Source organism: Monodelphis domestica, chromosome 6 (assembly GCF_027887165.1).
Source record: "Monodelphis domestica isolate mMonDom1 chromosome 6, mMonDom1.pri, whole genome shotgun sequence".
Lineage (NCBI taxonomy): Eukaryota > Metazoa > Chordata > Mammalia > Didelphimorphia > Didelphidae > Monodelphis > Monodelphis domestica.
In genome coordinates this window covers 89,430,633-89,447,943 of record NC_077232.1, presented here as the reverse complement: position 1 = coordinate 89,447,943, position 17,311 = coordinate 89,430,633, and the positions used below count along the sequence as shown (strand labels likewise).

Here is a 17,311-nt window from a genome sequence, read left to right as displayed (position 1 = left end):
ATGTAAATGGCCAACTGTAGTGGTACAGAGTTACAGATTGGAGTGATGTCACATTCTCAGTTGAGGAAATGTGATGTCGTTGCAAAGGGTCTTCTCCATCAGATCTCACAGAAATAGCCTATAGCATGCATGTCTGACAAATATTATCATGTCTTATTGGATATTCCAGTTAGCCATGTTGGTGTTGATTTTGAGAAGTAAGTAGATAATAAAGTAGAGTGTTGGACCTGTAAGTAAGAAAGAGCTGAGTTTAAATCCTGCCACAAATACCTACTGCATGATCCCAGGCGAGTCACCTACCTCAGTTTTCTCATCTGTAAAATGGTGGTAATAATGGCACCTGCCTCTCAGAGTTGTCATGAGGATAAAAGTACATAATTGTGAAGCACTTTGAAACCTTCAAAATTTTTATATAAAAATGTTAGCCATCATTATTATTTATCCCTCTCCTACTAGCCTGTAAAGTTCATATCAACAGAGACTTTGTCTTCTCAAAAAAAAATTTTTAATCATTCTCTCTCTGCTTGATCCACTGCTCAATGCACAGGAGTTCACAGGCTGGGAATCACCTATTTGTTCTTACTTTTTAAAAATTGTAAACTTAAACATCCTGCCCCAAATAAACATTTCTATAAACACAGTAGAAAAATAGGATTATATAGGAAAATGCAAATCTCTATTATGCACAGCTCTTTTTAATAATACTGAAAAAATTCGAGATGTTATTTTTATTTTTATTATATTTATTGATTTAGAATAAATTTTCCGTGATTATAAGATTCATGTTCTTTCCCTCTCCTCTTCTCTCCCTACTCCCAGAGCTGACAAGCAATCCCACTGGGTTATACATGTATTATTGCCCCAAACCTATTTCCATATTATTAATGTCTGTAATAGAGTGATCTTCTAACTCCAAAACCCCAACGATATACCCACAAGATGTTATTTTTAAAAGATATTGCATTTGTCTATGTTTCTTTCTGAACTTCTAACTATTCTTTTCTGAGGATGGCTTTAAGGGTTTCAAGATGTTTTTTTCTTTCTTTTCTCCTTTAAAAATACTCTAATTAATTATCCTTGGTGCTTTGCTTGCATTCACCCTTCCCCACATCCAGCAAATTGCCAACTTTTGTCCATTCTACCCCCACCATATCATCTTATCTATAACTGTCACCGCCCTAACACTGGCATAAAGAAGAATACCATGAGCAGCAGCAGAGAAATAGGAGGACTACCTCATGCCACCTGTCTAATACTTGGCCCTTCCTTTTCCTTTTTTTGGCAAAGGGGACACTGATAGAAGCCGCTGTAGAGAGCGTATACGTGACCAGCAACAATGTCAACAGGCTTGTCCATAGTTACTACCAACAAATTGGGAAAATCATGCAGGGCCATGAAGAGAGGAAACTCCAGCAGCTCAAGACATTACAGGGTAAATTTGGTCTGATTCTTCCTTTTGAGAACTGGATGCCATCATTAATTTTGGGGGGGTGGGAATTAATGGGTTTTAATTGAATTGACTTGTATTTAAAAATACATTGAATAATAACAAGTCATCTATGCATTAATGATTTTCCAAATTAAGTGGGGAGAGAGAATAAGCCCATTTATAAAACAAAATTCATAAAACAAACAAAAAAAAATAAGTCCATTTATAAAACGGCTACTATGTGCTAAGGACTGTGCTAAGGACTCTACTAATACCTCATTTGATCCTGATAACAAGCCTGAGAGGTAGGTATTATTATTATAAGGCTCATTTTAAAGTTGAGGAAAATGAGCCAGAGACATTAAGTGACTTGTTCATAGTCACATCAGTAGTGTCTATGACTGAACTTAGATCTTCCTGCTCTCCTCTATACCTCTGCCTCCACCTAATAAATCAGGGTAGTTGGATGGCATGCTGGATAAAATACTTTACCTGTAGGTAGAAGAACTCAAGACACTTAGCATCTCTATGAACCTGTACAGATCACTTATTTGCCTCAGTTTCCATAATTTTACAAAAAGGATAATAATAGCACCTACCACCCAAGGTGGTTGTGAGGATCAAATGAGAACATAAATGGAAAGCTCTTAGCAAAATTTGTAGCATATAGTAAGTACTATAGCAATGTTAGCTCTATGTTGTTATTATTAAGTGATTAATTAAATAAAAGATCAATGCCTTTTGTTGATATATCTTCAAGTGATATAAATATTTTAAATTATTGTTTACTGAGGTGATGAAACACTTGAAGATTTGTCCCTGTTCTTTGAGAGGGAATTAACTCTTTCTCCAGGTCTCTGTTTCATTTGTAAAATGAGGGGATTAGACAAAATGATATCCATTGTTCATTCTATGTTCTAATATCTCTTCTAACTCTGACTTTTATGTGGAAGTTCAGAGGGCTTCAGGTCCAACTGGTAGCCAAAATAGGAATTCCATCTACAAAATCTCCAACAGGTTGCCATCCAGTCCCTAATTGAAAACTCCTAATGCTTGTAAAAATCACTGCTCTTTAGGCAAACCATTCCCCTTCTGGATGGCACTAATTCCTAGGAATTTATTGCTTATATTAAGCCAAAATCTATCATTTCACCAAATGGACCTAGTTATGTCTTCTTCTATAATCTAAAATCCCTTCTGTCTCTCACAGTCTGTGTTCTATGTACTTTGGTCCCATCCAGTTCTGATATTCAGTATTAGAGAAACTCCATGCATGACTTAGACCACAGCTTTGGACCTAGCAATAGTTTATAATCTCTGGTCTGGAGAAACACGGGATTGTATCTTCTCTCTACAAAGAATCATGGATTCTTCAAGTAAAGAATGGATAAAGAACCTGTGATTTCTTCTGTGTGGATGAAAAAACTCCTGCCACAAAAATAGATCAACAACCCATAATCTGAGACTGCTGTCTGCAGCAATGAGAATTTAAATGACTTGCCCAGGGTCCTACAGTCAAGACTCCTGACCAAAGGACCACTCTGTCCCATGGCTTGTCAGCGAAATGTAATGAGCGATTATTATAATGTGAGCAGTGTATTATAGATTAAGAGCTGAAAGGATGCTAGTAGAACTGCCTCATTTTATATATAGATCAATAACCAAAATAACTATAGTTATTACTAAGTGATTTGACCAAGCTCCCAGGAATGAAGCCAACATTACAACCCAGGTGTATGCACTTCCAGTCTAGGCACTTTTCCCAAATATTTATTTCCCCTAAACAAAACTGACGAAAATCTCAAGATCTCAAGTACAATTTGCTTTTCAAAGGTTTTCTTTTATTTAGTCAAGTTAATAAGATCTTAAGAGAAATGTGTGACTGCTTCACTATAAAAAATATTAACTTGTCACAAAGTTTGGAAGAGAGTGATTTTGAACTGATGGTTTAATGGAAATACTGTTATTTTTAGCTGAAAGAATGGACAATTATAAGCTTCAGAAGAAAGCGGAATTGAGCGACCAGTCACCAAGCAGAAACACATCCAGCCCTGCCTCTGATGTACCCAGCACTGTCCATCAAAGGTGAGGTGTCTGCAGTTTCTCACTATTAGGAGTCCTATTAGTGGTCTTGATGTGTTTCTTAATAAATGTTTACTGCTGGCCCAAATGCACTAAGCGTCACTCATAGTACAGGACTGGATATGGTTCCTGTCTGCCAACAAAGGCATCCTAATAGAGCAGCATTGGATAGGGCAGGCACAATAGAATCAATTCTATTTCATGTAATCAAATTCCTTTTATCTTCTAAGTATCTTCCAAATGATAAAATAAAGGAGTTTTCTCCTAAGTAACTCCTCTACCTTCTCAATCTTATTTCACGTTACTCTCCTTTGCTCATTCTATATTATAACCCAAAGAACTCTTAGCTGTCCCTTGCCTAGTCTGTCTCCCTTTTCTAGATAGCCTCACTTCTCATTTTTGGTTTCCAGTTACTCATTTTCCATCATGGTTCCCTTAGGTGCCACTTCTTTGTGAAGCTAGGACTAGCCTGGGGTGAAGAAAACTTTCTCAAGCACTGATATTAAGGGGTATGCTTCCTTCTTCATAGAGTTTAGTCCATGCCTCCTCTTCAAGGCAACCCCTGACCATCCTTTGTAAATCCCCCTCTTGTCTCATCTCCTTCATCCTTCTTGATGGAAAGTAGAAACTTGATCCTAATCCCATCTCTGCCCCTAATTAGATGTATGACTTGGGTTACGTCACTATCCCTTTCATCTTTCCCTTGTTTGTGTCTTTTTTTCTTCCATCTGAAACTGATAGTGTCTAAGGTATAGTAGGTGGCTCAGTGGGTAGAGTGCCAGGTCTGGAGTCAGGAAGACTTGTCCTCCTGAGTTCAAATCCAGCTTCAGACACTAGCTTTGTGACCCTGGGCAAATCACTCAATACTGTTCACTTCAGTTCCTCATCTATAAAATGAGCTGGAGAAGAAAATGGCAAAACACTTCAGGAGTTTTGCCAAGAAAATCCCAAATAGGATTATGAAGAGTTGAAAGTGACTGAAACAACTCAACAAAAAGGTCTGTTATAGTTCTGGATTTCCATATTTTTTCTGAGTCAAGCTTAATATCTGTATTCTATGTTTTAAGGTTCTTCCCAATATCATAATTCCATGCATGCCCTGCTTTGACTTTCTATGTAAACTTCAAAACACTTCATAAATTGTAATATAGGGCCATTATGGGAGATTAGTCCCCCCTACACTGGTGAATTAAATGAGAGGGAGAGAAGGGGTTGAGAGACTGAGAGGGGAGAAAAGGTTGATCTTCCCCTCTCTTCCCTTTGGTGAAGATAGCCTCAGTTTGTTTCCCTGAGAGATAGAGTACATCTCCTCAGAGATTTGGTTTGGGAGGTAGAGGTTAAGGACTGGAGGAAAGGGTTTAGAGAAATAACCCACTGCCTCCCTTCTTGGTCTTAGCCATTGTTAAGAGGCAGGATAGACATTCCTGCCTCTGAATCCTCCCAATACCCCAACTCCCACTTTCCCTTTGATATCTGGTTCACTCCTCAACCCCCATCTTGAGCTTATCCTCCTCTTTGGGGAGAGGTATGATTCTCCCTAAATCTTCAGTCCCCTTCTTTGATTTCAAAAAATAGGCAGACATGATCTTTATAATAACTTTTTTAATGGAAAAGCACTCAAGGAAGGGGAAATAAGAGGGTTGGTAAAAGAAAGTGGGTTGCAGAAATCCCTAAAGAATGACAGAGTGAACCCCCCAAATCTTGGGGGGGGGGTCTAGACTCTAAGCCTTGACCACTTTTCTAGTCAGCTGTTGGTTGTCCCTATTCTTGAGCTAATCTGGTTATTGCTAAAGTTCAAGGCAATTGGAGAGAGAGAGGTGGAGGAAATCCTTAGAGAATTTCCTCAGTAGATGGCTTTTTTCAAAGTCCAATCTAATACATTGAGTTGAGTTTAGTTCAGCAGAAAACTTCCAGATATCGCTAGGAAAGCTATTGGTGTCCAAAGGAGAACCTCCAGCCTTTGAGACCTTCTTGTCAGGCTCCCAGCTGAAGGAATCCAGTTGAAGTGGCAGTTTCTGAGCTCCCCTCAGCCTCTGTTCTTTCCTGGAATTCTGGGTCACTTCCTTTCTGCCCTTCCCCTGCATGGGCTGCTTCTTGCTTCACTGGATCTAATTCTTCTCTTTTGCCATTACTTCTTTTTGCATATTCCTCTCTCTTATGTTCTGGATTTTCATATTTTTTTTCTGGCTCAGGATTAATATCTGTATCCTGTGTTTTACGATTCTTCCTAATATCGTAATTCCATGCTGGCCCTGCTTTGACTTTCTATGTAAACTTTTCAACACTTTATAAATTGTAATTATTATTTGCATGATACTGTTGTAAAATGTACCTTATACTTGAAGTTCTCTTTTAATTCTGAAATTCTATATTATGTGTTCTAGAACCCGAGTGCAATTCTAATATTCTGTGCTCTGAGCTCTTATCCAACTCTGACATCCTGTGATTGTATAGTTAACATAGAACGTAAAAAGCCGTCTCTTAGATAGATGTTGGCATGACGAGTGCATCTACAAGAGCTTTAGAGTAGGATACCATCCAGTACCAGTACAGGTTAGAAGAGATGGATTGTTGGTGACTTGCTATTAAAGAGTATTGAGTAGAACTGATCATAATAATTACATAGTCTCTTATCTTCCTTGACTGTATGTCACAGGTGATGAAGAAACTCCCGGGGCTTGCCAAATTGGTGATTACTATAGTATAACTAAAACAGACACTAAAACAAAGCCAAATACTATGTAACTGTAATAACTAGTCTTTCCCCCAGAAAAAGAGATGGGTCTCTCTACTTTCATTAAAGAAATAGATGACTTTGGGTACAGAATATCAGATCTGGTTACTGTGGACATTAGTTATGTTTAACTTATTTTCTTTATTTTAAAAATATGTTTTATTTATGCCTTTTGGTTTTTTTTTATTACCATCATTTTCAGGCTCCATATTCCAGATTGAAAAATTTAGGAAAAATATTCAGTGCAAAGATGTATATGATATTTTATCTTAGTATTCTTCAGCCTCTCTACAATGAGGGAAAATAATATGTTTCATTATCTCTAACTAGGGACTTTAGCTCTCTATAACTTAGAGTTCACCTTCCTTTTAGTTATTTTTAAAAATTTGACATTGCTGCAGTCATTGTTTTCTGCAGTTTGGTGGCACAGTGAATAGTGTTGAGCCTGCTGTCAGAAAGATTCATCTTCCTGAGTTGAAATACAGCCTCAGACACTAGGTATTTGACCCTGGGCAAGTCACTTAACCCTTATAGCCTCAGTTTCCTCAATTGTAAAGTGAGATGGAGGAGGAATTTGCAAACCATTCTAGTTTCTTTGCTAACATGTGAGTTCATGAAAAGTCAGACAAAACTAAAATGACTGAACAACAACAATCATTATTTATACTACTGCCACAGGCCTCCCTTCTGCTGCTCTTGCTCAGAATCAGTGTGTACCACTATCCTCCATTTCTCTAAATACTTGGTGTTTTTCATTTTACTGCAAAATTATATTTCAGTTATTCTCTGAATCAATGGATACCCACTTTGTCTCTGTCACACAGCCTTTTGTAATAAATATTTTGACATCTTTTCAAATCTTTGCTTCTGTTTTTTTACTTCCTTGGTATATAAACCTTGTAATGGAAATACTTGGGGAGAAGCATAGAAGTAGCTTAGACATTATTGGTAAATATTTCCAAAGAGAAATGCAGAATGACTGGACCACTTTGAAACACTACCAATAATGGTCCTGTCTTTCCAAATCTTTTTCAAAATTTGCCTTTTTTAAAATATTTTCCATTTTGGATGGAGGAAGGTAAAGTCTCAGAGTTATTTTTATCATCCTCATCAACAAACCTTTATTGAGTACCAGCCACTGTGTTAAGTACTGGGGACAAACATTTCTCTCTATTATCAATATGGAGCATGTTTTCATGTGGTCATGTAGAATTTGAAAATCTTTTGAAAAATGCATGTTCAAATTTTTCGACCAGTTTCTCTTCCAGAATAATCCTTGATGTTATCTTTGGTGCCAGTTCCCTAAATATTTTACAGTGAAATTTGATATGAAGTTCATTCACATTCTACGATATATCTTCTGCCTCCATTGTATTTGTTTCTGACAAAAAAAATTTTTAAGCCCTTACCTTCCATCTTAGAATCAATACTGGGTATTGGTTCTAAGGCAGGAGAGTGGTAAAGTCTAGGCAATGAGGGTTAAGTGACTTGCCCAGGGTCACACAACTAGGAAGTGTCAGAGGCCAGATTTGAACCAAGGACCTCCCATCTTTAGCCCTGGCTCTCAATCCACTGAGCCACCCAACTGCCTGCAAACAAACAAACAAAAATTAATTTTATGTGGGTAGCCAAGATAGCACAATGGATATGAGTTCTGGGCCTGGAGTCAGGAAGATCTGATTTAATCTGACCTCAGACATTTATTAGCCATATAATCTGGGGAAAGTCACTTTTTTGCATCCTGCCTCAGTTTCCTCATCTTGTAAAATGGGTGTAATAATAAAAAACTATCTCTAAGGACAGTTGTGCAGATGAGTTGATATTTATAGATCACTTCGCACAGTGGCTGGCACACAGGATGTACTATATAAATCCTGGTCATTATTATTTTTAGTGGTGGTATTCTTGTTTTTGTTATTTAGATAATAAAAATTGGTTATTTTTATATTTTTTCCAATTTCACTATTACTTTTGGGGATAATATTTCTTCTAGCTTACAACTAGAAACCTCAGTCTCCTGTGGAAACTCAATCTCCTCTTCTAAGATTTCTATGGCATGACCTCTAATGACCTTTTGAATAATCAGGTAGACTATCAATTTTTATTATTAGGGTATATGGGAGAGATGTTGCTCTAAACCTAAATTACATCAAATTGATTTTCAGATCCAGTGGAAGTTGTCTTTTAAAAAAATCTTTAGCTTCCATTCTAGAATAAATACTAAGTATAGGTTTTAAGGCAGAAGAGTGGGCTGAATAATGGGGGTAAAGTGACTTGTCCAGGGTCACACAGATAGGGAGTGTCTGAGGTAAGATTTGAACCCAGAACCACCTGTCTCTAGGCCTGGTACTCTAACCATTGAGATATTTAGCTCTCTCTCTCTCTCTCTCTCTCTCTCTCTCTCTCTCTCTCTCTCTCTCTCTCTGTACATAAAGAATAAGGTCTTTGAACAATTTACAATCTTAGGTTTACCAAACCTAGACCTGTTTTCAATTGCTTCTATTTCTTCCTTGTAAACTTCTCCACTGATCTTATTTTTGTATTTTTTTAATCCATATCAAATAGTTTTGATGACTATTGTCTTTTGTCTATTTGTCTATAGACTATTGTCTATATGATTGACTTTTGTAACAAGGAGTTCAACAGGGACCCTAATCATTTGAGTCTCTTAATCTACCTGAGGAAATTTTAATTTGTAATATTCTGGCAATAGAAACAGTGAGGTGGAAGAGCCTCCCTGTAAGGCTTTTCTTTTCAAGTGATCCATTAACTTTTTTATTTATTTTTTTTGCTTGTTTTACCTTATTTTCTATCTTAGAAATTATACTAAGAATGGGTTCTAAGGCAGAAGGGTGGGAAGGACTAGGCAATGGGAGTTAAGTTAAGTTTAGGGTCACACAAAGAGGAAGTGTCTGAAGCCAAATGTGAACCCAGGACCTCTCATCTCTAAGCTGGTTTCTCCACCCATCAAACCATCTACCTGCCCCCCCTCCCATTTACTCTACAGGATGTATCCAATAATTGACAAAGACAGTGGGTCTACCCAATTGCTCTTTTCTCCACCAAATCACTAATTTAGGTGAAGAAGAGAAACAGTAAAAGTCAAAGAAAAAGCCAACCCTGCCAGGTTGGAGCTTCAGAGTCGGTCAAGAAAATCATCCTGTGGATGAAGAATCCAGTTCTTCTTCCCCTTTTCTTTAGCACTCTTGGAAAGCAGGAGTCAGTGGGGGCAGATATTCTTTCCCCTTTTCTCATCCTCGTCAGCAGTGGAGCAGAAGCAAATGATAACACCAAAGGAAGACAGAATCTGGCAGCAAATTCAAACTGAGTAGTCAGCAAGAGAAGTCAAAAGTCTGATGCCTAGAACAGCATTCCTACTCAGAAGATACCACATCTCAGAGCTGCTGGTCCCAGAGTTCCAGTTATTGCTAAGAGGATATAAAATTATTTATTGTCAGAACTTGGGTAAAGTCCAAAACTGGAAATGGCACATTTGTCACTCAGAGGGAAGAAGTTTCTGTTGTTTCCAAGAGTGTATGGTGGTACCTAACCTTAAATTTCAGCCAATCCCTAAACCAGAGATGATAGAACCCATGATGAAGCACCAAATCCATGTGTCCTGCTTTTGAGCAGAGACATCATGCTACTACATGGAGTAAGACAAGAACTTTGGTAAATTTCAGGGATCCATGATACAGGAGGTGTCTTGGCCATATATGTTCCTTATAGGTGTGCCTCTCCATTTGGGAATTCTGGGTTTCTACTCTTCCTGCTGTCGGGAAAATATAAAAATATGAACTATTTTTAAGAGAGTGTGACTCGAACTTATGGGAGAGGTATGTTGTTGGTACTGCCACCATGCCTTTTTGATAAATACCTTCATTTTGAGCTAAGTGTGGTCTTTGGCTGGCTATCAGAGACCAATCTATGGCGGGGTGGGCATGGGCTATAGTTTCAGAATTGCAGACCCACACATTGCCCTGTGCCTGGAGCAGGGTCTTTCAGGATCCACTTCTTATCCTCTGGAGGTGTAAACTCGTCAAAAGGATTCACAATTTCCTGACCGAGTTGCTACCCACTTTAAGAAATTATTTGAAAACACTCTTACTTAGTGTCTGATGAAGTACTAAGTAGGGGTACTAAATGAAAGTCTGATTCACACTTCACAGTCTGGTGAAGTACTAAGTAGGGATACTTAAGTTAGTGTTAACTCAAAACAGACAAAGAGAATAAAGAATTCTCTTTCACATAATACATCTGAAGATTTATGGGATCAAAGCTTAGAATGAATCAATAGTGTCACATGGCAGCCAAAAATATAATTCAATCTTCTTCGGTTACGTTAAAACGAGCATAGAATTAAGGAAGTGATAGTCTTACTCTTCTCCAACCTGGTCAGTCACTGCCTGAGTATTGTCTTTATATCCAGGTGCTCCATTTTAAGAAAGACATAAGCTGAAAAGCATCAAGTAGTAGCCCAGGATGACAAAAGCTCTCAGTACTGTGCTTTCTATATGGGAATTGGTTGAAAGAACTTCGGATGTTTTGCCTAAAAAAGGGATGACTTAGGAGGATAAGTTTTCGATCTTCAAAAATGTGAAAGATTGGTCAGAAGAAAGGTTAAGCATTTTGAATGACTCATAACCATGAGCAGTAAGTGGAAATCTCAATGAGGCCAAATTTGGTGAAAAGGCATTCTTAACAGTTTTGGTGTTGTTCAGTTATGTTTGACTCTTTGTAAGCCCATTTAGGGTTTTCTTGGCATGGATACTACTGGAGTTTGTTATTTCTTTCCCCAGATCACTCTATGGATGAGGAAACTTAGGGTTAAGTGACTTGTCCAAGGTCACATAGCTGGTAATTTGATTGGGATTTGAACTCTGGAAGATGAATCTCTCTAACTCTTGGCCTTTCATTCTATCCACTGCCCTTCTTAACAGTTATTGTTTATGCAGAAATGTAATGGCTTACCTTGGGGAAACATGCATCCCATCTCATTTGAGGTCTTTGGGCTTCAAAAATTAAATGACTGCTTCTTAAAAATATTAGAGATGGAAATCCTGGTCAGTCAAAGTGAGATCAGATGACCCCCACAGCCAGCCTTGAGGCAAACACAACTGTGGCAGCAAGACACCTAAAGAAGAAGCAGGACGTAGCATGTAACAAGAGAGTCAAGCCATCTCAAATACCACCTTCTCTCATACCCAATGGAAATAGCGCAGGATTCTGAAACCTAGATCCCAGGAGTAGCATCAATCCCCAAGACATTTGAAGGGCTTCCAACCCATGCCTGACTGCCATAACACAGGGAAGAAACTCCTAGAAGAACATAAACTTCTCTCCCTACCACCAGTGCCACCAACTACCAGCCACATTCTATTGATGGGCAAGTAAGCCCAAGAACAACCCTCCCAGCCCCCAATTAAACACACACAGACACACCAGAACACAAGTCCTGCTTCTTTCCTGGCTTCCTAGGCATTGCCCAGGGATGCAACTGCAGTGGAATTTTCACTATCCCTTCAGGTACTTCAACCTTTGCTTCCTCAACAGCTAGAGTAACTGAAGACCCAAAAAAGAGAGTTCTTTTCCCCTTCACTTGATACCATCAAGCTACTTAACACAGTTTTATCATTGGAAATGATACCAAAGAAGAAACATTGCCCTCTGCCTTGCTGTTTCACCTTAAGAGCCACTGCTGAAATCTTCCCTATTTAGTAACATATCCAAGTTAGCTTCTTCAGTCCTGGCTGCTCGCCTCTCTATCTCCCCACTGGTTTGCACCTAGTGAAATCTTAATGTTTTCTTATTTGTTCTTTCATAGCTATATTCACTTCCTTTTGAGACTGTTTGGGCTGTGTAGAGTGCTACTGATCTACTTTTACTCAAATCCCCTTCAAGTTTTGTTTTGATTTTAACCCAGAATTCAGGAAGCATGTATTCTGATCTAGGCCCACTCTCTGGACTAATGTCTCTTGTGATCATTGCTACAAACTTTTGTGTTTCCAGGCTATCATCTAGAATGCACACTATGACCATAGACCAGAGTAAAGGCAAAACCCACATTCATTAGAGTTCCCTGAGCACCCAGATACTCACTTTTATAGCTTTAGGAAATCCATTTAACTCTTCCCTAAGTCTTTTATCATAAAATGAACTTAATGGTGATCTGACTTCTCAGGTTGGAAATCTGGAAGAAAGGAAGGAAAGGAGGAGGGAGGGAGGCAGGAAGGAAGGAAGGAAGGAAGGAAGGAAGGAAGGAAGGAAGGAAGGAAGGAAGGAAGGAAGGAAGGAAAGAAAGAAGTATTGAAGGAAAGGAAGGAGGGAGGGAGAAAAAGGAAGGAAGAAAAGAAGGAAAGGAGGGAGGGAGACAGAAAGGAAGGCAAGGAGGGAAGGAGGGAAGAAGGAAGAAAAGGAGGGAGGCAGAGAGGAAGGAAGGAAAGGAAGGAAGGAAAAGAAGAAGGGGGGATCTATCAAACAGTTTTAAATGGTCACAGTCAAGGTAAGATGACTTGGTTCCTGGGATTACCAAAGCAAATGTCTCTTGTAGTAGTCAAAAATATTCATCACCTGCTAGTTGGTGTTCTGGGGAAAAAGTTTTTTTTTTTTTCCAAACCTTGCTAGACTGTTATCTGGATGACTCTAATAGCTACTCAAATCCCATCTTTCAAGCCTTTATCATTGTGTATAACCTGTTGATGTCTTTAAAAATCTGTAGTCCAACATACACCATGATGGTGCTTCAGAGGAAGGATACAATAAAGCTATTCTGTGGTTACTATTCTCCCAGGAAAGATGACCTTTATATATGAACTCATCTCTTACCCTTGAAGAAGATGTAAGACACACTAATAAGCCATCAGCCTCTTGAAAAAAATGTTATTCCTGCTCTTTCATAATGATACAGGCAGAGTCTAGTATGAAAGTCTGTTGCAGGTCTATGTGGGACTTGGAATGCCTTCTCTAGCCCAGATCTGTCTGCTTCCCACTTTATTACTTTAAATTCTGCTTTTTAGAACCAATATGGCAAATAGAATCATTCTTTAATATACAACACAAATTTCTAGAGATACTTTTAAGACTATTAGCGTGCTTCACCTCCATCCTCCCCAAAAGACCTCTTCTTTGGGTAAAATGTGCCTCATTTCTTATCTTCATGGTATCCCCTTCCTTCTCCACATTCTCTCATGAATAATCACAGTTTATCAGCACCCTTAACAGATTTGCTGCCCACACCTTTATGTATTATGACCAAGAGATTGCAAAGTGTTTCAGCTTCATGAAGGATTGCTCTTCAGCCAAACAGAATTCCCCCCAGGCATTTCCCTTTGCTTTTCTTCTCAATATCTCCTGGCCTTCAGCATCCTCTTCTTCTTAAACACATGACCGTTATTATTCAATCTAGGTGCCTCTTCATTGGAAGAGGTGATCTGATTAATTCATGATGTGTTTGTTCATTTTGTAGCTTTCTTCCTCAGAAATACTTTCATCTTCAAGAAGATTCGAAGGAGAGGGTGATATTTAATACCAAGGACTGGCTAGCTAATGGTGTATTTTCAGGCAGTGCAGAACCTGGTTGAGGAAGTTCTAGAAACCCCTCAAAGTGCATCACATAGATATCAGTTTCTTCTGTGTATGCATCTGTATGTGTGTATGTATGTATGTTTACACATAAGATCTACTCTCTCTTTATATAAGTACATATATCCAAACATACATGTATATGCCACACACACATGCAGTTCCATCCCCCTTTAAAAATATAAAATCTATCCAAATAAAGACATGATAAATATGTCATAAAATTTGTTTTATAAACACATCATGAAAGTGTTTGAAATAGACCTAGAGACCAGTCAAATGGAAATATAAGATAATAATGATAGTATAGACATTCGGAAAGCATTTTATACCCAGTATTATATTTAATTCTCAGAGCAACCCTGTGGAATAGGTTATGAAGTCATTTATGAAATGAAATTGTTACTTTTTTTCAGAAAGGGGAAAGCTAGTAAGAAATTTTAAAGCCAGGATCCAAATTCAAATCTCTTAAATCTCAAGTCTATTGTCCTTTGTACTGAACCTCAGATGCTTCTTCAGTTCTGAGAGAAAATCAAGTAAAATGGGAGCTCTGACAGTCACCACTAGAACCTCTTCCTTTCTAGGTACAACATTTACCTATTCCTTCGGATTCCTAGCTCAATGCCAACATCTTCCCAAAAATCTCCTAATAAGAGTGCAGCTCATCATCTAATAGGAGAGAGTCTGGGTACTTACTCTGTTTACCCCAGAGAACATTTTTTGTAAAGATATTTTATTTTACCAATTACATGAAATAATCATTTTCTACGTAAGTTTTCTGAAGTTATATGATCCAAATTGCTTCCTTCCCTTCTGTCCCTCCTCCTTCCCAGAGATGGTAAACAATTTGGTCTTTGTTATACATGTACTATCATGCAAAGCATATTTACATACTCCCAGAGAACAAAATTAACACAAAGTGGTGGAAAACTGCATAAATTCATAAGGAAAATTATTTTAGACCTATTCAGAATTGGACTGGACCAATTAGGACATAACAAGTTCCATATCCCCAGAAGGTCTTCAAGCAGAGGATAAACAGATCCTTTTTTATTTTTTATTTTTTGGCACTCTTTGCAGAGAATTCTTTTTCAAGTACACATTGGACCCAATGACTGTTGGGGTCCTTTTCTGCTGAGATTCTTTAATTCTTGGTCTCAAACACAGTCTGGCCCTCGCTTCAGATGTGCAATTCCATCCTGAGATGCTGGAATCCGACTTTGCCCTGCCTGCATCACAGGCTCTGGGAATAAGCCTTTCCAACAGAATTCATCATCCCTCTGAAACTTACAAAGAGGATGTACACTTAGTCACTGATTCTCAGAACTCAGCCAGCCTTTGCAGTGTACTTAGTGTTGTTGAGACAAAGCTCTCCTTCTGATAAATCTTCCCATCGGATGGTTTTGATGAGCCTTGTTTCCTTTTTCAAGGATGTTGTCACAGCAAAAGAAGTTCTTGGCCCAGTTTGATGTGCATCAGCAGATTCGCTTGGCCTCCCTGAAACAGACTGCAGAAGCAATGGATCACCTCGGAACCCAGCTTGAGACCCAGATGAAGGTAACGTGGACTGAAACGTTTCTTTGGAAAACCAGTGGTCAGTTCAGTTTAGTACACATTAACTAAGCATTTGTCATGCCCAGGTAAAGCAGGCTTTGTGAACAAAAAGAAAAGCTTGCATTTATGAAGTTTCATTTGTCTGTTTGTTTTTCACAACAATTGGATGATATCCACAGGATATAAAGAAATTAAGGAATCGAGAGTCATTTACCCAATTTTAGTTGTGTCTGACTTTTCATGACCTTATTTGGTGTTTTCTTGGCAAAGATACTGCAGTGCTTCACCATTTCTTTCTCCAATTTATTTTACAGAAGGAGAGACTGAGGCCAACAGCATTACTTGAATTGCTCAAGGTCACACAGTCTGAAATCAGATTGGAACTCATGTCCCTCTGACTCAAAAGCTAGTAAACTGTAAACTTGGATTGCCCAAGGTCACACTGATATTAAATATCAGATTTTGGATTCTTACTCACCACTATGGTGTTTTTTCTAGACTAGTTCTCATTCACTATATCACACAACCTCTGGGGAATAGAAGGGGGTCTGTCTTTTGCAAAATTTACATTCAAATGGCCAGATTAATATTAGTATGTGTGATTTGGCCAATGCTGCAAAACCTCTTTCCTCTTTAATAGAAATGTACATGCAGCTCAAAACATCATAATAAATATTCCCGACAACAAAATCATATCATTATAAAAATCCAAAGCATGACCCTAAAGTTCTATAACTGCTTTTTAAATAGCTTTCCCAGGATTTATCAATCCAAGTAAATGCTGGTCACTTCAAAGCAGTTTTGTAATAAATGAAAGTAAATTTTTTAAATGTAATATTAATAAAAATATTGTGGTCACCATTATAAAATTTACTCTCAAGTCAGGAGTCCGTTAGTAGCTCTTAACAATATAATTTTAATAAAAATGGAGATATATGAAAAAGGTAAATGAAGGAAGGGAACAGAAAATCTCACCTATCTAGAAAAATACCCCAAGCCAAAATCAGAAGCCCACCAAGCCGCTCAGCCCAAAGGCTAAGCACAAAGGTCTTGAGTGAGAGAGAGAGAAAGGAGAGAGAGAGAGAGAGAGAGAGAGAGAGAGAGAGAGAGAGAGAGAGAGAGAGAGAGAGAGAGAGAGAGAGAGAGAGAGAGAGAGAGAGAGAGAGAGAAAGGGAGACAGAGAAGGAGAGAAAAGAAGAAGAAGAGAGAGAAGGGGGAGAGAAAAAGGGAGAGAGAGAAAAGGAGAGAGAGAGAAGAGGGGTGGGAAAGGGAGAAAGAGAGAAAAAAGGAGAGAGAAAGAGAGATGAGGATTGGGAAAGAGAAAGGGAGAGAGAGAAAAAAAGGAGACAGAAAAGGAGAGAGAGAAAGGGATAGAGAGAGAGAGAGAGAGAGAGAGAGAGAGAGAGAGAGAGAGCTCTATCCTACACCTTTTATCCTCTGCGCCCCTACGTCCTTCAAATGTAGGTACACAAAAACGTGGTGCAGGGTAGGACAAACTTAGGGAGTGGTTTCTATCATCACAGTTCCCGCAAGAATCTGGGAGCTTTTTCCAGCATTGCTGCTCAATATTATTCAGACCATTTATGAACTCCTATTAGGATGTTGAATGCCTACCAAAACTCCAATAACACATGCTTTTTTCATCTCTCCAGTAGGGGTAAGTCTTTGTCTTTTGAGGACAGAGTTGACTTTTGGAAAGAAATAAAAAACTCTTGGAGACAAGTCTTGTGAAGGAGAAGGGTGATTGGTTGAGTTGAGTAGAGCTATTTTTGTTCATAATTGGAGTGTGCCTATAAGGGAATAAAGTTGGTTTTCTATGATGTAATATAACATACTTGAATTTGAGTCTCAAAGACTTGCTCTGTGTCTTCACTATGGCCCTCTGCAATTCTGGTAAAGTCAATTTGACTCTTTTCTTCATCTCTGAGGTG

General features: G+C 38.4%; 1 protein-coding gene across 3 annotated transcripts in view; it reads left to right on the top strand.

The window, feature by feature from the left end:
- The window catches only part of EVC (EvC ciliary complex subunit 1), a 148,021-nt gene that overhangs the window by 111,450 nt on the left and 19,260 nt on the right, over positions 1 to 17,311 (top strand). For all 3 annotated transcript variants that reach the window (XM_056802414.1, XM_007496750.3, XM_007496749.2), the window contains 3 exons: positions 1,288 to 1,432; positions 3,403 to 3,514; positions 15,257 to 15,383. In XM_056802414.1, the coding sequence (XP_056658392.1) occupies positions 1,288 to 1,432; positions 3,403 to 3,514; positions 15,257 to 15,383 (384 nt within the window). The remainder of the gene's footprint in view (positions 1 to 1,287; positions 1,433 to 3,402; positions 3,515 to 15,256; positions 15,384 to 17,311) is intronic.